We start from the raw sequence: 21,303 nt of genomic DNA, 5'->3' as shown, positions 1-21,303 counted from the left end.
CACGACAGATTGCGTTTTGATGCATCTTTTCCAACTAAACCTAAGTTTATTCAAACCATCACTTTTCACTCAGACACCTGTTTCTTCCTGAAGCAAAATCAGATACACACACGCATTCATCTCACCTCATGTTCAATTCTCACGACACTTTGCACACACACGCATCCATAATCACATCATATCACTCTCAATCTTCATTCACCGACAGAAGGTCTATTTGAGCAAGAACAGTATATCAACTGTTAAAGATTGTCCCACAAAGTTGCCAATGTTGATTGTTATTTCCTGTTTGTCAATTTCAAAATCATTAGTTTAATTTGAAGAATTAAAACTTTTAATTGTCAAACTGGTTTCCTCATTGAACTGAAACACAGACACACAGATATTATCGTCAGTTTATCGATGAAAACAACCTTTGAGTCTTCTTAACAATATAACTGAGTAAAGACAGTTTCTCCTTACAATATAACTGAGCCAGTCAATATTTTCTTTACAAATATGGCTGAGCCAGCCAAATTTCTTTACATTTATAAATAAAAATGACGGGGGAAAACATTTATGACGTCTTTTTAAACTAAATTTTCTAGCGCGACCTGCCTGCTTCACTTAAGTCACTGCTGGTCCGTCCAGAATTACCGTGGGAAACGGGTAATAATGGCTCTTTGATGGGAACAGGTTGCCGACCCCTGGATAAGATCTGAGCTGGTAAAACAAAAATCCTCATCAGCAGGCGTTTTTGAAAGTGGGAGGGGCACAGCTGCCAATCACAAATTTTGCCGGGGACATGTCCCCGGCGTCCCCGGTTAAAATGACGCCTATGTTGTAGAAAAATGATTAAAAACTGTTGATGATAAACTGGATCAGTGCTGTTTTCTGCACTCCTGAAGTGGGTGGCAATTTTTCTTGCACTTTTTCTTTAAGGTCACATTTTGAATATTTAGGAATGAAAAAGATATTAAGTGGAAAGTTTAGGTATAGAGTAACTCTTCAGGACTGAACATGCATACATTTAAAACCTTTTTATTCCTCTTTTGCCAGTGAGATTTAAGCATCTGATTCAAATCTGGAAAATTAATGTGCATCTCCCATGTGATTTCTTACAAATCCGCTCTCTCTCTCTTCTCTCTGGTTGCCTGTTTTCCCCTGCATCGCTCACCAGGTTACTATTTTGAGATCCGTTCCATCTGTGCCATAAGGATTAACACCCAGGTGGGTTTGTCTGGCTCCTCTGACACAGCTGATCCCTCCTCAGCACGTTTACTTCTCTAGGCTGTGCTCATTCCCATTCTCCTTGCATTATGATGATATTGATGACAGTTGATTTTTAGCTTTAGATTGTCATGTTCAGTATTTGTGTTTCATCAGGAGTACCTGGACGTTCTGGGACGCCCCATGGTTCTGGCAGGCACTGAGGCCAAGCAGGTTCAGTGGACCAATGTGTATCAGGATGCGTTGGTAAGACTCAGTAAATTAGATCAAACACAGGAAAGATTAGCTTTTTTTTTTTTAAATTTGCCACAATTACTTTTCCTTGGCAGGGTCTTGGCTTGGTGGTGACCGGGACTTTACCTGTTTTTAATCTCACCATGAACGGGAACTCACAGGTAGAAACATTTTTTAAAATTTACTTCCAGATTGACTCGATCATCTCAGAATTATTAATTGTTTTTCCAGAATCAGCTGATTTTAGGCGTCATGGGAGTGGATGTGCATCTTGATGAGATAAAACGATTGACACCACGTTATAATGTAAGCATAAAAAAGGCACATTTTCTCTATTTTGTTTATTTTGACATGACAGACAATGCAGGGTATTCCTTCCTTTGTGTCTGAAATAGTTTGGGGCCAATGGATATATATTTGCCATAGATCCAAACGGATATCTGCTCCTTCATCCAAATCTTCAGCCAAAGGTGATCCACTTACCTAAAGAAAGTCATGTTTTTTATGTACTTTTTGTTTACGCTTTTTTTCGACCTGCTTAACATCTTTTTCCTCTCAGCTCGTGAACCTCCCTGAACCTGTGACGCTAGATTTCCTGGATGCAGAGGTGGAAGACAGCAACAAAGAGGAGGTAAATTCAAAAGTATATCTTCTAAGGTAAGGTAAGGTAAGGTAAGGTAAGGTAAGGTAAGGTAAGGTAAGGTAAGGTAAGGTAAGGTAAGGTAAGGTATGGTAAGGTAAGGTAAGATAAGATAAGATAAGATAATAATAATAATAAGAAGAAAGAAAATATTTCTATAACGCCTCTCAAGATAAAAATCACGTGGCGTTTCACAAAAACAAAAAATGTACAAATATAAAAAATAAATAAAGTAAGCAGGGACCTGACCAGAAACCAGAGAAGCATTAATTCTAGAGAGCACGCTGGGACCGATAGACTGAAAAGCACTTTTAAACAAAGATGAGGGTAAGATGTGGAGGGGGCATGCAGAGGTCTTCATAGAGTTAACTAGTTTGGTTAACTCAGGCAAAGAAACAGGAGCAAAGCTATCTAGGATGATGGGCCTGGTTGGAGTCGGGAGAGGCAGCGATAAGGCTGAAGGAGAAATGCTAGATCTAACCTTATTGACTTTGTCCACAAAGAAAGACAGAAAGTTCTTACAGTCTGCAACAGAGTGGATGGAGGCTGTAGGAGAGGCAGGAGAGACGATACTGCTGATGGTGTTAAACAGCACCTTGGGGGTCCCTTTGCTCTGGGACACCAGGTTGGAGAAAGAGGAAACCCTAGCGTCTCTGACTGCAGAGTTAAAGGATGTCAGAAGATCCTTTAGGTGCAGCAGATTGATGTGGAGACGGGCTTTCTTCCACAAACGCTCAATTTTTCTGCATTGGCGCTTCAGGCTGTCATTAAACCAGGGAGTAGGGTTCACTGCAGGAACTGATCTGGTTCTGACAGGACAGATGTTGTCCAGAATGGAGAGGCAGTGCTCGTTAAACTGAGAAGTTAAGGAATCTGGGTCGTTATCAGAAGAAAAGGGTGGATCAAAAGCAGCAGAAAAATTGCTAGCTGTGCTCTCATTAAGAAAACGAGAACTAACCATACGGCGAGCAGGAGGTGGGGATGCAGAAACTGACAAGTTAAAGAAAATGCAATGGTGATCTGAAATATAAACACCCTCAGGACAAACACTGTCAGCATTCAGACTCAGGGTAAAAACAAGGTCTAGAGTGAGCCTCCTGGTGTGTGTGGGGCCAGAAACATGCTGGGTAAAGCCGAAGGTGTCCATAAGGCTGGAGAAATTCATGGCAAAGCGACCTGAGGGATCATCAACGTGGATGTTAAAGTCACCAACAATCACCAGTCTGGACAACTTCACAGTGGAGGATAGAAAGTCACTAAACTCCTGAAGGAAAGAACTGTTTGGACCAGGTGGACGATAAACCACAGCACAGTAGAACGGGTCCTTACGTCCGACTTTAATCAGCTGCAGTTCAAAGGAAGCAAAGCGACCAGAGGTTGGAGAGCTACATGGAAGATGGTCTCTGAAAAAAAACAGACTAGGCCTCCACCACGACCAGAACCCCAGGGCTGGCTAAGAAAAAATAACCACTCGGGCAAAGTTCAATCAGACCAGAATAATCAGATGTTTGCTGCCAAACTTCAGTCAGAAACAGAAAATCCAGGTTTTTAGACAGAATTAGATCATTGAGCAGGAAGGTCTTATTGTTAACAGAGCGGGAATTTAATAGAGCCATGCTGAGTGAGGTGGAGGAATCAGAAACTACAGAAACAGCTGGAGTTAGTGGACGTAAATTAGCAGGGTTAGATCCATGGTGTTTATAAAAAACACTTATGGGGGGAACAGGAGGAGAAACCACTGAGCAATGAGGATAAACCGACCTTAAAAAACTTGGATGGAGACACCGTGCCGCAACGCGGCCTGGCGGGAATGCGGAAGTGGCGCTCAAGTTGCCAAACAAAGGACAAGAAGCTAGAAGATCACGCCGATGTTTACAAGATAAACCACGCTTTAAGAGAAGTCTTATTCTCATCTGGATTCCTGCTACTTTACCTCTTTTAAGATGAGATGAGATGAGGTTTATCTTATCTTATTTCATGCATTTTAGATAATTTGTTTCACAGGACATCTTTACTGTCTTCAAATTGACATTTACCACATTCATGACTGATAAGAACCTATTTGTGCTTTTATTTCGTAGATCCGACAACAAATGATTGATGGAAGACCAGGTGAAAAACAGATCAGAACTCTTCTCAAGTCTATTGATGAGGTAGGTGTAAAATGACAGCAGTTGTAATGGTAAATGGCCTGTATTTGATATAGCACCTTCTAGAGTCCTGGAACCCCTCAAGGCGCTTTACAACACAATCAGTCATTCACCCATTCACACACACATTCACACGCTGATGGGGATGAGCTACGATGTAGCCACAGCTGCCCTGGGGCGCACTGACAGAGACGAGGCTGCCGAGCACTGGCGCCATGGTCCCTCCGACCACCAACAGCAGGCAACGTGGGTTAAGTGACTTGCCCAAGGACACAATGACAGCGACAGACTGAGCGGGGCTCGAACCTGCAACCTTCCGATTACGGAGCGAGCACTTAACTCCTGTGCCACCGTCACCCCTATATTATCTTACATAAGTGAATGTCCAAAAGCTTTTAAACATCCTCATTCTTTTATTCCACTGATTCACACTTTCCTGTAATATTTTGATAAATATTTATTTTTGTTTTATGAAAGTATGAAAGTTTTTCTTTCGACTTTGGCTGCTTTATTTATTTATTTATTTTTTTTGTATTTTCTGTCCAGTTCTCGTAGCTGATTAACAGCATATTGTGCTGATTTTAAAGGGGGCATATTGTGACTGTTAAACCATTCTATCGTTGAGACCAAACATGTTCATGAAGTTCTTTACACAACATCCTCCTGACATAAAATAATTTTAGCAGTTTTATTCGTGACATTTTCAGTACCTTCCAGAATGAGCCGTTTCAGGGCTCTATTACTTAAAAAACAACAAGCTGGAGCTGGCCACACCCGCTCATCTCCCCACACAAGCTCCACTATACTGGAGGGGCTCAGAGTAGAGCCGCTGCTCCTCTAGCTGCAGCTCTGTCCCACACACATCCAGCCTACTCAGTGACTCGCCATTCAAAGAACCAAGCTGCTAACAAATACGAACACACACACACACACACACACACACACACACACACACACACACACACACACACACACACACACACACACACACACACACACTCAGCACAGATGGAGAAAATGCAGCATTTACTTCCAGAGTAGTCATTTGAGGGGAAGAATTCCTCTCCACCTTTTTCACCTGAGGACAGAGTTCATTTTTTGGAATAGGTGAGCGGCCCTGAGCCGTATCGTTTCAAACCGATGGCTCTTGAGTTTTCCGAGACCACCAATGCCAAGCCGTAAACACTAGCTTACTATTCCACTATGGATGAGTGGCCAAGCCTGAGACTCGGCTGCTTTCATAGCCCACAGCGGTTTGCAGCTGACATCATATTGTAGCAGCAACGTCTCAGGGTACCTGACCAATCACAAGCTTGCGTAATCTGTTTCGTTCGACGGATGTTTAAAAAAGTGGGCTCGACTCCGTACGTACTTGCGTGCCTGCCGGATCCCTACGCAAGGACGGATAATGGCGTTGCGTGTCTCCGCACTGACGCAGACGGAGAAGCATAAATCAGGCTTCAACCAGTAGCAATGACAGATTCAAATTCAATGCATTGCAGAGTTTTAACCTGAAGAGCCACTGAATATTAAAATTTTAAGTAAGATGTACTAAAATGCCAAAATAATCTGTAGTGTGTGTGTGTGTGTGTGTGTGTGTGTGTGTGTGTGTGTGTGTGTGTGTGTGTGTGTGTGTGTGTGTGTGTGTGTGTGTGTGTGTGTGTGTGTATGTGTGTACTCAGTTTATCAGTAAAACAAAGTTGATTTGAGGTGACTTGCTTTTAATTTTTCTTTGATTTTTTTTATGTTTGCAAAATTTCTTTAATAAATCTGTTTGTGTTTTGTTTTCCTACCACTCGGTGTCAGTGTAGATCATGTGATTTTTTCTTCAGTTTAGAGGAGTATTTCAATCCTGCTCACACTTGTGTGTTTAAACTTGTTTCTGTTATTGTAGCATTACATTGATGACGTCTACAGAGGTTACACCTGGACTCCTATCAACGGCACTGATTACAGGTGAGCTTTGTAAACAGAGACCTGAAGGAAAGATGGATTCCTTCCTTTTCTTTATTTCCTAACTCTCGCATCTTCACGTTGGGACATTTTTGCAGTCTTGGTCTTGTGTTACCACCCTACAATGAGTTCTACATCCAGGCAGACCTGAGCGATGTGATGCTGCAGCTCCAGTGTGAGTACTGAGAGGCGTTTTGTTTCATTTCATGAACAGAACCTGACAGGGAAGTAAAACAAGCCTCTCCTGCTGTCTCTGTGCTGTAGATATGCAGTCATTGTTACCCAGCTCCTTTGAGTCATCAGGACACGTGTTTTTGGCTCCAAGGTGAACATCTTCATCTTCTTTGATCTCATTTAAAGTTAGAGGAACTGTGCTCATTTGTGCTTTTGTCTCTGCAGGGAATACTGCAAGAACCTGCAGCTTTCTGACAACAACACACAGTTCTTGCAGAACTTTCTCTCTCTTATGCTGGACATCTCCCCAGAGTCTGATGAATGTGAGTACAGAGTGTGGTAATTTACCCCAAACAAACAAACTGGGAGAGTCAGACTCTGACTTTATTTACAGGTGACCAAGGACTCATCCACAACCTGATCCTGGATTCCAGGATTATCGGGCTTCTAGCCTCCCGTGAATGGAAGAACAAGGACCTGAATGCGTGAGTCAGCTTGTCGTGGAGCTACACAGATGATCAACGATTACTCAGTGGTATAAATTATGCTGTTCAAAATTACAGGTATGGCTTCCTGGCTATATTTGCATCAACAGAGGGAGGAATAACCCGTGTTTTTCCCAACATGTGCGTGAGATTAGAAAAAATTATTCCACAGACATATTTGGTTCTGCAGAAAAATGGCCTACTTGTTCACGTGTGTTTCTGTTTGAACAGAGCTGCTGACCTGTGGGATGAAGATCCTGAGCCTTTTAATTCCAATTTCTACCGACGAAGCCTGGACAATAAAGGCTACATGTTCAGACCACCAATGAAATCTTGTGAGTAATGGAGCAGATGCACCCAAATGTGTCACTTTCTGGAGTAAGAATTGACTGAAAAATGTTGATCAGGACCCAAGAAGGAAATGTATTGTTTCATTTTTTTAAACTTGGGCGTGTGTTTAGAATCAGACTAGTTCTTTTCTCATTTAAAAACACATCCAGGATGTTCATTTGTACATTATTGGCTTAATGTGGTGAATTTATTTTATGAAGTTATTACAAATGGAAGAATTAAATAAATATTTCAGTCTACTAACATACTTCCAGTCATCACCAGATTTCCTACACATGACCCCGAGACAAACAAAAGGTGTTCCCACGCTACAAAAGAAGAGCAAGAGTGGGTAATTTTGTTGGGGAACGCGCCACATATCTGCAACCAGTCACTAGGGGGTGTTTTTGCTCCCTTTGAATTCAACTTCATTGTTACGTTTGTACATCTATCTCAAGGGTGATCGGTTACAGTCACCAGGGCTTCCATTCATCAAGTTTGAAACATTTCCTTATTTCAACGCACATTAACACAATTTAAACGAATGACTACAAATCAGACATCTCTGAAACTCAACACAGAAAAGAAGTGATTAAATCATTTGAGTCTGGTTGAGCAGGAGACTTATGAAGCATGATGATTATCCTGAAAGACTGGAGTTGGTGACACTTAAACGGGAGCCAGTTTTTTGGAGGAGGAGCTGTTGGAGAGCCAAAAGATCCAGCTCTCATAAGTTAAGAGGCAGAATTCCTAGTTAGGAAAACCCAAACATATACACAAAAGAGGGATTTTAGGGGAACCGGCAATAATTTGAACACAAAACCAAGAAGAACTGGGAATAAGACGTATGCCTGTGAACACACTTTGTCTATGACAGACTAACACAAGGAAACTTGGATGTGTGATTAAATGGGGCATATAAGGACATTTTTAAACAGATGTCATAGTTCTATGATTTATTTAAGGTGTGTTTATGAAGGGTTAGGATTAGGGTTAGGGTTAAAGTGATTTCAGCAGTTTTATTCTCAATATATTCAGTACTTTGAAGAATGAGTAATTTCAGAGCTCTGTCCCTTTAGCCAAACAAGTTGGAGCTGGCCACTCCCACCCTCTTTCAGGCTGCTATGAGCTGAGATGCTCCAATATCTGGGAGGGGCTCATAGTAGAGTATTGCTCTTCCAGCCTGGAGGATTGAGAAGTGGTTCTGTGGCTTGTTTAGGCACATAATTCCTAAAACCAAACCCTGACAGGAAATGGATGAACAGGGTTTCTGTCCCACCCTTGGAGTGATTTTACAGGCAGTAGAAACCCAAATGGTTGCACAAAATAGGAATTTTGCTAAATGTGTCTCCCTTAAAAAACAATTAACAGGTTTGCTACTTACTGGTAAAAGACAGGTGTGAAGCCAAAACTTGAGATATGAAACTAGATGCTGGAAATGATAGGAATAACTTAAAAATAACAACTTTATTTTAAATCCTATTTTAACTTTTAAAAAAAAAACAGGAACTAACGCTAAACCTACAAATTAACCAGCATTTCTGTTTTGGAAAAAAAAACATTTTTGCCTCAGTCTGTTTCAGCTTTTTATAGCAAATCATGCAAACAGTAAATGAGCTCATTCTGAAGGGATGTCTCACACCTAAGCTAAACTCAGGACATGAAGCATTGCACTTTTATTCATTTTTAGGACCAATGACTGACTTTCAAAACCATTAAACCACCAGTTGGTGATGTACTAAGAGCTAAATTTATGTGTGTGCATGTGTGTGTATAGCACCTTCATTATAGAGCAACAATTTCTTTATATGAGGATTCATTTTTTTTCTCTTGAACAGCTTATGATGACCTTGATGCAACAGAAAACAACACCGCTGGGATTCTTGTTAGTTCAGCTGTTGAGGTTAATTTAGGGGGTAAACTGCTCAAACCCGCAGGTATGACAGCTTTAATCCTGAATTTAGGTACTGAACATAAAAAACTGTCTTAAATAGAAACACTTTATATACTTGTACTCTTTTCATACCTGTGAATTATAAAGTTGTCGGAGTGAAGCTGGACCTGGAGGCCTGGGTGGATAAGTTTAAGATCCTGGCCAGCAATGTATCAGATAGTCGACAAGGCTCGCACAAGGTAAACTGACAGGGTTTATAGTCACTCTTAGGTTTAATCCAACATAATTAACCCTCTCATGGTCTTTTTACCAAATGTGTTCAATAGTGTGGACCATCCAGGAGCTGTGAGATGGACTGTGAAGTGAACACAGATGTAAGAAGTCTTGCTTATACCTGTAGATTGATGGAACAACCAAAGAGCTTTATAGTAAAGCTTCATAATAGTAATCATTTGAGCTCCTTTCACAGAAATCTACTTAAAAATATGTAAACTATTCCTTTAGCTGACTTCTAGATGTATTTAGGTGTATTTTTCTAGACTTTCTGTGCTTGTTGCCATAGGACCTCCTGTGTTATCTCATTGATGATGGCGGGTTCCTGGTTATGTCCAATCAGAGGGATCACTGGCAAAAGGTTTGATCCAGTTTGAATATGTTTATTATAAAATAAACTTCTTATTGTTTTTAGTCTCCGATAAAAACATTAATAAATTGTGCTTTCTTAACTAACAACACTCTCGTCACCCGTCTCGTTCCAGATTGGTCTCTTCTTCGGCGATGTGGACCCTTTCCTGATGCACGCGCTCTACAACAACTCCATTTTCTCTCGACGGCAGTCCTTCCACTACAAATCTGAATGTGAAGCTTTCAGCAGCAGCCAAACTGGTGCAGCGCCGAGAGGCATCTTTGTGGTGAGAGACAACACCACGCTGTCCCTGTTTGGCTGAAGACAAAGTTGAACAGTAATGTCTCCTTGCTGTGTGTTCCTGCAGCCATCCATTGCCGACATCCTGAGCTTGGCCTGGTGGACGTCCACAGCAGCATGGTGAGATTTGTGCAGGCCCAGAATGATACCAGGAACACAACAGATTTAACTGAGTCACGATCTGAGCCCATCAACCAGCTCACTTTCGTTGTTACTGTCTTTTGTTTGTGTTACCAGAAAAGTGTATTTAATAGGTTTATTTTTCAGGTCTGTGATCCAGCAGATTCTCTATGGACTCATCTACAACAGTTGGCTTTTTCAAGGTAAATCTGTGTGTGTGTGTGTGTGTGTGTGTGTGTGTGTGTGTGTGTGTGTGTGTGTGTGTGTGTGTGTGTGTGTGTGAGTGTGTGTGTTCAATTATGGGCAAAATAAATTTACAATAAAAATGTCCAGAATTGAAGTCATAAAGTCTAATTTTTTATTTTGTCTTTCAGAGGACGTCTTTATTGATGGTTTTGAGACCAAAGTGAGCAGCTGTGTGACCATCCGCAGCCAGTTCTACTTCACAAATACCACTAACTCTTACAACGTGCTGCAGGACTGTGGGAACTGCTCACGGTCTGTCTTTTCTCAAGCATCAGCACAATAAGTGTGATATATCAGTCCTGCTCTGTCCATAGTCAAATGGATTAACTATCACTGTCTCCAACAGACTGTTCCACGCCAAGCGGATAGAAAACACCAACCTGCTGTTTGTGGTGGCCGAGACTCTGCCCTGCAGCTCCTGTGAGATTGAGAGTCTGACCCAGGTCAGAAAAGAGTGTATCCTTTCTGTGCTCACACACACACACGCACACACACACACGCACACACACACACACACACACACACACACACACACACACACACACACACACACACACACACACACACACACACACACACACACACACACACACAGGGTTGTTTTATTTTGTTGGGTGACGTTCAGCTGCCATTACCTCTCTTTAACTCGTTGTAAACAGTTCAGGAGGAAAATCCATGTGAAGTTGTGAGCAACGCACGGTACCGTAAAGGCCCCATTTCCTGCTTTGACTACAGTGCCTTAGTAAGTCCACACGCTGATATTGATTTGAATTATTTATTTATTTATTTTATTTAACCTTTATTTAACCAGATGAGTTAATTGAGAACTCATTCTCATTTACAACAACAATCTAGCCAAGAGGCAGCAGCAGCAACATAATTAGCTTTTGAAGAAAAACAGATATGATAAAAACAAACAAGATCAAAATAAGATAAAACTGTTACACATAAAGACAAAGGACTGTTCTCATATATGATATGTACAAGTAATCAAAAAAGACTTAAAACAATATTTAAGTACTCAGAAGCACATTGATCAGAAACTATAGACTGCAATGAATTACTGAAGGTAGATAATGGAACGTAGGAAGGGAGCTTTAGCGATTTTTGCAACTTATTCCAGTTGTTGGGAGCAGCAAACTGAAATTAGGAGTGGCCAGAAGAGGTGCGATCTTTGGGAATAATCATAGAGATGAAGTTACTGGAACGTAAATTGTGCTGGTTGTTGGAAGTGATGAGTAATGATCGAAGATAAGGCGGGGTTCTGCCAATGAACTGATACCAATGTAACAACCTGCGAGAATGGAGTGATGGACAGTTAACGAGTGGGTACAGATCACAATGATGAGTAGGGAAATAGGCACCAGTGATGAAACAGGTTGCTGAGTGATAAATGACATCGAGTTTATGAAGAAGTTTTTTGGAAGCAGCCCTATAAAGGATTTCACCGTAATCTAAGATGGAAGGATTGTCATTTTGACCAAGGTTTGCTTTGCAGAATGAGTAAAGGATGACCTGTTGCTATAGAAACCCAATTCTTGACTAAACTTTAGAAAGTAATGCATTCATGTGAATGTCAAATGAAAGTGTGTCAAGCCAGATGCCCAAATACTTATGGGAACTGACAAGTTGTAGTTCTGCACCATCCAGGGAAACAATACTAGGGTGGAAAGTTGATTGCTTTAAGTTATGATTGAAGACACTTTGTTTTACTTGTGTTTAAACGAAGATGAATGCTGGAGAAGGCAAGTTGAAGACAAAGTTGTGCTGCAAGGAGGACAAAGTTGCATGATCAACTTCTTTAGTAACTGATATTTGAACATTTGTTTAAAATAGATTTTCTCAATTGGTCTTTTTATCTACTGATAGCAAAAAGCTTAGATTTTAATCTTACAAAACAAAGCTTAATCATGATTTAAAGAGTAACCAGAAAATAGAGCATTGTTGGTGTAATTTCTGTTAAAGGCACACCATGACACTTTTTCATATTTTTAAATCATTTTCTTTAGCCAGTGTGTGCTCAAATGACCTTTTACAGGGTTAATGAAAGTCCACTCAAACCCCCACTGCCCTCTGTGGCCAGGACACCGCACTTGCAACTTCAGAGTCTCTATTGAACTTAGTAAAGTGGAGCTGACATGCCTTGCACTCGAGTCTGCTTCCAGCACGTTTCCAGCATGTTTTACATCATGACCACAACTGATTTGTTTGATTTAGTTGTGAACCGCTCCTATAGAAACTAATGAAGGTTGAGGAGACATTCCAGCTGTTAGATTAAGGTGAGTAGATTAAGCAAGGAGATAAGTGTCCCTTTTGGTGTAACAGCGTTTAAAACAATGGCTCAACAAAAAAGGAACAACGGACATTTAGGTTGGCTCTTTAAAGAGATAAAAAGAAAAATGCACCACACAGCAAAAGTGAATTAGGTCAAACCCACAACACAGGTGGATGCTATGCGTAGATTTTTTTCCCCCAGCGCATTTATTTTGAGTCATACTGTGTCTTTAAAATTGAATTTTACCAGCTTGCAAAAACTAAAAATGTCCCACTGGGTCAGATTTCAAACACAATTTCTTAAAAAAAAAAAAAAAAAAAAAGAGCAAACATGTTCTAAATGAGCCGCTTTCTTTTTCTTTCCTCAGGAAAACACGTCAGAATGTGGACGGGGTTGCTCGTTGCAGACCTCTATAGGAGTCCTAATCTTTATTCAGCTCATTCTGCATTTGTTTCACGTACAGACTCTCTGACATTTTCCATCGCTTTGGATTTAGGCTCGGATCACTGAAGGTCAGATCAAACAGCAACCGTGACATCCTTCTTTATTTTTTTATAAATCTGCTAACAACTCGCCGTGCTGTGTACTTTGAAGGAAAGCCCTGGCTTTTTTTTCTCTTTTAATGCTTCTACATTTCTCAGTGTTTCAGTGTTTGAGTTCAAATCTGAGAAGAGCTTGTGTTTTGTTTTCACACAAGCTTTTCAAAGGTCACAGAAGCAGCCAGAATATGCTTTATTAACATGAACAGGGAATAATCAACTGTCAGGATCAGGCACAAACTGGGTGGGGAGTTCAAATTCCAAGATTTTTTTTCTTTGTGGTGTCATTTCCTGTGTTGCCACTTTCTGTTTTCTACGAAGTATTTCAGCCTTTTTAAATGTTTACACAGAAATTTATTAAAAACCAGTATCTTACTGGGTTAAAGCTGCTTTCAGTTGGAATTATACTGAACTGAGTGCCATATTTGTAGTATCTTTATTGTGTCTCATTTTAATGTTGATTTTCTTGCCAATCCCTCCAAATGTCTAATATTTGTACTTTTTGACTTCTCTGAGAGGAAACATGTCTCAAATTCTTTAACTTTTAAAAAATGCTGGCAAAATGAGAGAGAAGCCCTGGAACTGGAGCACTCTTGCCTCCTTTGAGACATTTGAAAACTCCCTTAAAATAACGCCGACAATGTCACTAACAGCCGGAGCTCCGAGAGATACTAGCTTTTTGTAACTTGAACAACAGACAATTAAAAACTACCCAGACTTAAAAAAAAAAAGTCAAACTCTAGAGATGATTTACCTGAATCTGCTTTTAGAAAGTTTGCTTTTGTTGGATTAAAATGACTCCTGTGACTTATAAGTAGTTTCAAAACCAGTGTACATAAAAACCAAGAATGTTAATGAAAACTGAACACATGCATTAAAATTACTAACAGTATTTGATTAAGATTTTCAGTTGAATAATGTAAACCTTTATTTTCTACAAGCTGTGGGACAGTATAAATCTTCAATCTTAAAGGAGACATATTATGACTTGTTCCTTAAGCTATAATGACGTTCTTTTAAGTTATGATAGTTCTATGGTTGATACCAAACATGATCAAAATTCCTCTCACATAAAGTTGAACCATGACTTTTCAGTACCAGCCGTTTCAGGACTCTGTCACTTTAAGGAAACAAGCTGGAGTCAGCCACGCCCACCCATCCCTGTGCTGGGACAGCTTTCATAGAAACGTTAATGCACAACATCTGGTCAGGTACCACAAGTAGAACATTGCACCATGAGGTTTTGTTTCTCGCAGCAGTTTATTTTAACATTTCAAGAGAAATTTTAAAACTTTTTGCCCCTGAAAAAATGTATTCTCATGGCTCGGGAACATGTGGCTCTGTTTGCAGTTGAACTAACAACAAGTCAGATCTGTGGTATTAAGAACAACGTTTGGAGCATCCTCCTCAGACTAAGAGAGAGCGTGGCTTCATTCCACTTTGGTTGTGCATCAGTGCATGAGGACCTAGTCTTTCCCTGTCTCACTGCATTTTCAACCTGACATGAAAATAATTTTAAAATGTAAACACAGACTCTAAAAATAATGGAATAGACCATTTCTTTTATCAAGCGGACAACTTATTAAAATAGAGCTCAATATTTTACATTTTACATTATCAAATGATCATTAGTAATACACGAACAACCTGCTGTTTGCATTTCAACCTGCTGCTGTCAGAGTAAAGTGTCTTTTTGGAGTGTTCCCCTTTCAGAAATTATGTGATTTTTCAGAAATCTGTAAAAGTGATTATCTGTGATATAATGTAAGCACAATGTCTTTTTTTTTTGTTGCTAAGCACACCCCCTGCCCACCAACCCTTTGTGCTATAGGAAACTGAGCGCCGACCAGAATTAACCAATAGCATTAGACTTCCGCTTCCATGCTTCAAATTTAAGGAACACCTCAGCTGATGCAGAGTTGATGAACTTTTCACAGACAAATACATCTATAAAATATAAATGTATGAGAACACAACTTGACATGATAATTCATTGTGTAAAAACGTGTTTTAGCTCAGTTTGTCGCCTACAGAAGCACATTTATAAACAAGAAATGTGAAGTTGCCGTATTAAAAAAACTGATGGAGACTATTTGTGTGATATGCTTGTCAGCCACTAGAAGGTGCCATTGGATAAGATAAATACTTGGAAAGAGACATTTAAAAAAGTAGCTAAAATGCTACTGTATGTTAGCTTTAGCCAGATTTTCCTTTTATCCTCCCACCCCTGTATTGCAGGCAGAGAGATTGAAATGGCGTCCTGTTTGAGCTGTGACAGCTGATGTTCACACGTAATTTACGAAGCTGTAAAAAGTGGATTCATGTGAACGGATTACATCATCCATTTATGACTGCAATGGAAACACGGGGGTTAGGAGTAAGGTGGATAAGCTGAGAAGCTCTCCTATCTGGGCGGAGCAGTAGCTATCTCCTTCATCTGAGAGGTGGTTTTATTCTAAATTCTCTGTTTGTGATGTCACAAATGGAGACTTTTTGAAACAAATCGTTTAGGCAAATAATTCCAAAAACCAAACACTGACAGAAAACAAATGTTTATTTTTTCTTTTCACATTTGGGGTGCTATAGATGCAGCACAAACAGTTGCATAATATGTCCCCTAAACTAGAGTTTTAAGAATCACACAATTTAGTGGATTTTAGTTTTTTAACGACTGCTGCTAATATCACTATTGCTGCAAAACCAACACCCAATACTAGTTTGTTTTTCCCCTGAAAGAAACACCATCAGAAAAACCATCAAGAAAAAAGAACATCTGAAAATGTTTAAGGTTTTTAATAGATTTATGTGAAAGCCATAAACAAATATATAACTAAATAATATAATGTTTGAGTAGCTGAGCTTGAAGGAAGTTTAAAGCAGCTGAGAGTTTGAGGATCTGTAGATGTGTGCCTAACGCAGATGTTCCTCCTCATAAGTATAGCCTCCAACATCATCGTGTTGGTTTTCATATTTCATGTTTTGAAACTAATTAAACACCACTGCTGCCCAGGGTCTGCTTCTTTCGCATGTTCGGTCCTCGTAGATAATCCAGATTATGTGAAACACAGGAAGCTCCTGCATTTACAGCTGTTCCTACATGACAGTAGATCTGAGCCTTAATCCCACATTCACTCTAGTGTCTTTCAGTCCACCTTTGACTTTTGCCAAGACAGTTTCAGTGTTGTTGTCCGCGTCAAACATGAATGATTTCTCTCGGCTCTCTAAAGCACATCTTTGTCTTGTACATTTTTAACTCCAATCAGATTTTATACAAAACTTGTAAAAGTTAAATTTTTACCCCTGAAACTATTTTTTGACTTATGAGACAAGAAGTAAGAGAAGCAAATTAAATTTACAAATAAAATCAAAATAAATACTGACTTTTCATGAGACATAAGTGAGGAAATGTTTGTGTTTTACTTTGGTACAAGATAATTAGCATTTGTCCCACAGCTAATGGGTGTGATTTTGAAGTGCTTCCAGTCCAGTCGTCAAAGGAGGACGAATCAAACAAGTGGTGACTGAATTTGTGAATTAGTTATGCATCCTGGGGGAAAACCAACAATCAGCAGCATATGAAGTATTGTTTGCAATAATATGATGATTGGAAACTGTGTTTCAGGATTAATTATTGTTTTTCTTAATTGAAATTAATAGCAAAAGAAAAGAAATCACCATCAGTGTTACTCAAGTTCAAAACGCTGGTTGACAGGAAGCTCTTCAACAGATCTTTGTAACCTGCGATGCCAATGATTTGTCAAATTGGTATTCTGCTCTTATGTGTGCTTCTGTATGGGGAATGTAGCTTTTAGACAGCTTTTGGTGTTATGAATATGTTGTCAATATGCTGTACTTTTTTTTTAGAAGCCTCTGGATTTGACCTGTATGAGGAGATTCACAGAGACAGACTTCCTGTTTCATCATGTGGAGCTAATCTAAGGAGATGTGAGTCTGGAGGCAGGCAGAAGAGAGATTATTTACTGTGAAAAAAGCTCTGATAGTGCAGCGGTCAAAGCAGATAGACACAACATACATCTCTGATCCTAAACGCTCATTTTTTTAATGTCTTCCTTCCAAAAGGAAAAAAATCAGAAAACATTTGAATCCTTGACCGTAATTTATTCCTTTGGTAACACTTCAGAATTAACGTTCATTTCAAACTATTCATTCATTTTCTTGCTATAACCTCCCAAATAATTCTTATTTATAGTGGATAAATAGGTTTTCTATATTGTAGTTGTTTTACTGAACGCCATATGACTCCTGTTGGCTTAAGAAAATATAAATATGATCAAAAACGAGCATTTCCGCCATTAATAACACCTAATAAATTAAGTTGAAGTAAGGTTTTATTTTAAATAATTTTTTTAGACATGTATCAGCTGATATTGTTGTTTATTCGCCTGAAGCTGCTTCTATTTTACACTTTTATAAGTCAATTTGAGCACATAAATATTTAACCACAGTGAAATGTTGCACCTGAAAGTATTATAGGTCAACGTGAAGCTGCTCCAAATCACATTTTGACTTTCTGAGCCTTAATCTTGAGATTTTGGATCAAAAGCAGTTTAGAGGAGCAGATCTTTATTATCTTTCTAAATTATGCGTTAGTTTATTGTTTTTAGGCTCACTAAGTTAAATCATAGTCATAAAAACCCAAGAAATGAGTGGATGTCAACATACTTTATTTGTAGATTAAACTGAATTATATATATTTCTTTCATTTATGTTTATTGAACAGTCGATGGTCCAGAGTTTGCTCAGTGTTTTATAAAAGCCTGCAGCAAATAGGCATCCGTGCATCTTCGAGATGTGTCTGCAGTTTTGTTCTAGTATCCAAACTCACCACGTCAACAAAATCATTTTTACTTGTGTCAAATGTAGGAATTAAACTTATCGAAGACAAACAGTTTTGCTCTTGAACCAGATATGATTATTACTGTTAGACTGTTGCATGATTTCATTTGATTTTTCAGTCCCTCACATGCCAACATGTAGATGTGAGCTGAGCTCTGAGAGTCCCCTTATCAGCTGATGGCTATAACCGGAAGTTGCAGCACACATGATGAAAGCCTCTGTCTCATGATGAATCCCTCTTTCTTGTATTTTTGTGTCAATGTTTCGATCTGGGGATGTTTTTAAAAAGATGCTTTTCAGACAAAATATTTGTAAACCCGATGTTTTTGTCCATCTGCCTGGTGTTCCAGCCTGCAGTGCCTTGTTGCACTCATCCTTTTGGATTACAGGAACATTTTGGATCTCAGATAAGTGGACGCTTACCCTGCAGGTTATGTATTTGAAGAGCTGCACCTCTAAAAGGATAAGATGCTCATTCTGGACATTTTTAAAGTTGTGAAAATGCACAGCAGAGGAGAGCTGAGCAGCTGATGGACAGAACCGACCCTGCTGCCCTCCTGCTTGGTGGTGTTTCTCTCTGCTTCGGGCTTGAATCAGACGACAGACTCTGCTTTCACTGTTCCCACTCTGTCTCATCAATACACTGTTGATGAAAACATGCTTGTTGGAAATGTGTTGGGACTGAATGAATGTTTATTTACTCAAAACTACGGTTGTTTATCTCCTGCGTTTCTGAGCATGGCAGGGAACTGGAGAACAAGGACTTCAGCACCAACGAGACCTGCAGTTGGTACTTGAGGTCATTACTGAAACATTTTTTGTTGCATCCAATGGAATGAGAATCTGAGGAACTCTTTAGAAGCTGCAGCTTAATCTTTCAACCACTGCTGAGGTCAGTGTTGTTAAGTTTCGGTTTCAAATGACTGGTATTTATTTGCATGATATTTTGAACAGACATCTGTACATAGTCCGATGAATATTTGACATTCCTGTCCATATCCGGCTCTGAGTACTGCTCGTGAAGAGGAGGCTAGGAATGAAGCTGAAAGCTTGACTTCAGTGAAGCCTACAATGACCGTCTGGGTTTGAATTAGGTGACTTTTGCAGGAAGTGAAAGCACAAAGTTTGGAGTTATGAGCAAAATACTGCCTGAATAAATTTTCATCATTTATTTAAGACAAAGATGTCAGAATAATGTAAAAACAGATAATTATTTACCCCTCTGAAGGCTGTATTAAAAATAAATAGGCAGTGGCACATGTTGGGACAACCGCTTATTCATTTATTGATATAATATTGCTTTTATCATTGGTTAATGCCTTACTTAATATGTTTGTTCATTTGTTTGTTGTGGCTGAACTTTGTATCAATAAAAAGGAACTGAATGTACATGAGGATATATGAAGCAGTTTACAAGAAAACCAGTATAAACAGGTAAAAATGATGAATATATCCTGTTAGTGTCCGAATGTTTTTGCTGTAGTTTGCTTTTCGTTTTGCTGACTATGTTGTTTACGCTGCATCGTTCCCTCTCTGTGCCAGTCCCCAGCTCCGCCTCATTTTGTACAGACGATGCAAGGCAGAAGACGAAGGCTAAATTTGTAAAGATTTTGTCAGTCTCATTATGAAATGGATATTTAAATGTTTATATCTTTGGTGAATAAATGCTATTGATATTTTTCACTTCAGTGCTAAATTGTTATTGTTTTTAAACGTTTTGGTTCTAATATGCCGTAAATCCTCTAATACAGGCCCGGGCTTGTATTTGATTCAAGCTCATCAAGCTCCAGGCCTTTATTGGAAGGAGGGCCAGAATTAGAGGCAGGCCTCTATTTCTATTTGAGCAAAATGAACTAATAGTTTGCTGGAGTTTTTGACAATTAAAATTGCGCCCACATTTTCAAAGTTAAACACATTTCTTTTAACAACGGTAGTTTCTGCTTCGGCCCTCTCCCCTCTCCCCCTGCGCAGCGGCCGCAAACTCACTGATGCGCCTGCAGCCTCTCGGAGTTCCTGCTGCTCTAAACATTAAAATAATTATTTCATTTTCTGTTCCTCACTTCTGATTACCTTCAATGGTGTCTGTTTGTTGCAACCAGGTCCAAAAACTAACTTGTTTTTATTTGACTATTTTTCTGTCCTGCCTGTTTATTATCTTCCTGCATCTCCTCTCAATCCTAAAGAAAAACTGCTACCTGGGTTCATTTATATTCACCTTATGAGTTACCTTTGAACTGCAGTTCTAAAAGATCTACCGACAAACAGCGGAGTGCGCGCTGCTCGCCGGCCACACCAGTGAGGTGCATCACCGGAGGACAAAACAGGTGATGCGCCCCGCTCCACAGCAGCGAAAAGCATCAGGCACAAATAAAAGAATAAAAGACAGAAAACATAAAAGGAAATGAGCCGACATGAACGATTGCGTGTTAAATTAGTTTTTGAGGTGGCGACACCTGATTTGATAATGTTACTGTGGCCGTGCTCAGGAAGCAGATGTCTGGAGCGCGTCAACAATCAGAGCTTTGCATGCGCACGCTGGTTAAGGTTAGGATGGGGGTGAGGGGAAGGTTAAATTGCAAGAGGGTAAAGGTCACAATTTGGTTAAATGTCCATTTTACGGCAGGTGTCAGTACTGACGCTCTGGCACAGCGCGTTGCCTCCCAATGCGCAGGAGCTTGTCACCTGCTGACAGCAGGCTGCTGTCTTTTCCGAGGACTGCATCTTGCCGGTCATTATCACGTGACAGCGACTAGTCGATGACAGGCATAAAAAGTCACTATAGAGCGGTGAAGTCGACTAGTGACTAGTTCATACAACCCCTGCTACTGCTCCCCAGAATGTTCTGCAGCATAATCAGCACGTTCTCTTTGAACTTGATATCAAATTTTCACCTCCTCTTTGTCTCCGCACGGTTAAAGTTATCCCCGCGGTCTGTCACTGGCAAATCAAAAGTGAGACGGATGACACAACCGCCCCCCGTACTTGCTTTTTACCACATTCCACCCGGTCACAATAAAAAAACGGCCATTATTCACCTCCGCCGACTCTGACACCGGCCAAAATATGATACCCTGCAGTTAATTTAATACAGACTAATATTAGAGGATTTACGGTAAACACTCAGTTGTCAATGAAATGACATTGGCTACTTTTTTATAAAGGTATCATTATCACAATTTCAACATTGTGCTTTGGCTGCAAACGTTTTATAGTTTGCATGCTTTACTCAGCCCTTTAACACACACACAGGTTTACAGTAGAAGATTGTGGCT

The 21,303-nt window shown here is 39.8% G+C and overlaps 1 protein-coding gene across 1 annotated transcript in view; it reads left to right on the top strand.

Moving 5' to 3' along the window:
- cacna2d2b (calcium channel, voltage-dependent, alpha 2/delta subunit 2b) overlaps nt 1-13,245 on the top strand; it is a 41,386-nt gene extending 28,141 nt beyond the window's left edge. The window contains exons 14-38 of the mRNA XM_015958816.3: nt 1,160-1,209; nt 1,366-1,455; nt 1,539-1,604; nt 1,675-1,749; nt 1,839-1,913; nt 2,003-2,074; nt 4,165-4,236; nt 6,128-6,189; nt 6,285-6,361; nt 6,451-6,511; nt 6,586-6,683; nt 6,755-6,845; nt 6,924-6,986; nt 7,077-7,180; nt 9,014-9,112; nt 9,217-9,308; nt 9,396-9,443; nt 9,632-9,703; nt 9,828-9,980; nt 10,062-10,114; nt 10,262-10,317; nt 10,489-10,612; nt 10,707-10,816; nt 11,020-11,102; nt 13,003-13,245. Of these exons, the coding sequence (XP_015814302.3) occupies nt 1,160-1,209; nt 1,366-1,455; nt 1,539-1,604; nt 1,675-1,749; nt 1,839-1,913; nt 2,003-2,074; nt 4,165-4,236; nt 6,128-6,189; nt 6,285-6,361; nt 6,451-6,511; nt 6,586-6,683; nt 6,755-6,845; nt 6,924-6,986; nt 7,077-7,180; nt 9,014-9,112; nt 9,217-9,308; nt 9,396-9,443; nt 9,632-9,703; nt 9,828-9,980; nt 10,062-10,114; nt 10,262-10,317; nt 10,489-10,612; nt 10,707-10,816; nt 11,020-11,102; nt 13,003-13,107 (2,051 nt within the window). The 3' untranslated portion in view covers nt 13,108-13,245. The remainder of the gene's footprint in view (nt 1-1,159; nt 1,210-1,365; nt 1,456-1,538; nt 1,605-1,674; nt 1,750-1,838; nt 1,914-2,002; nt 2,075-4,164; nt 4,237-6,127; nt 6,190-6,284; nt 6,362-6,450; nt 6,512-6,585; nt 6,684-6,754; nt 6,846-6,923; nt 6,987-7,076; nt 7,181-9,013; nt 9,113-9,216; nt 9,309-9,395; nt 9,444-9,631; nt 9,704-9,827; nt 9,981-10,061; nt 10,115-10,261; nt 10,318-10,488; nt 10,613-10,706; nt 10,817-11,019; nt 11,103-13,002) is intronic.
- Nucleotides 13,246-21,303: the final 8,058 nt, after the last annotated feature.

This window comes from Nothobranchius furzeri, chromosome 3, assembly GCF_043380555.1.
Source record: "Nothobranchius furzeri strain GRZ-AD chromosome 3, NfurGRZ-RIMD1, whole genome shotgun sequence".
NCBI classification, from domain to species: domain Eukaryota; kingdom Metazoa; phylum Chordata; class Actinopteri; order Cyprinodontiformes; family Nothobranchiidae; genus Nothobranchius; species Nothobranchius furzeri.
This window is presented reverse-complemented; position numbering and strand designations above follow the sequence as displayed.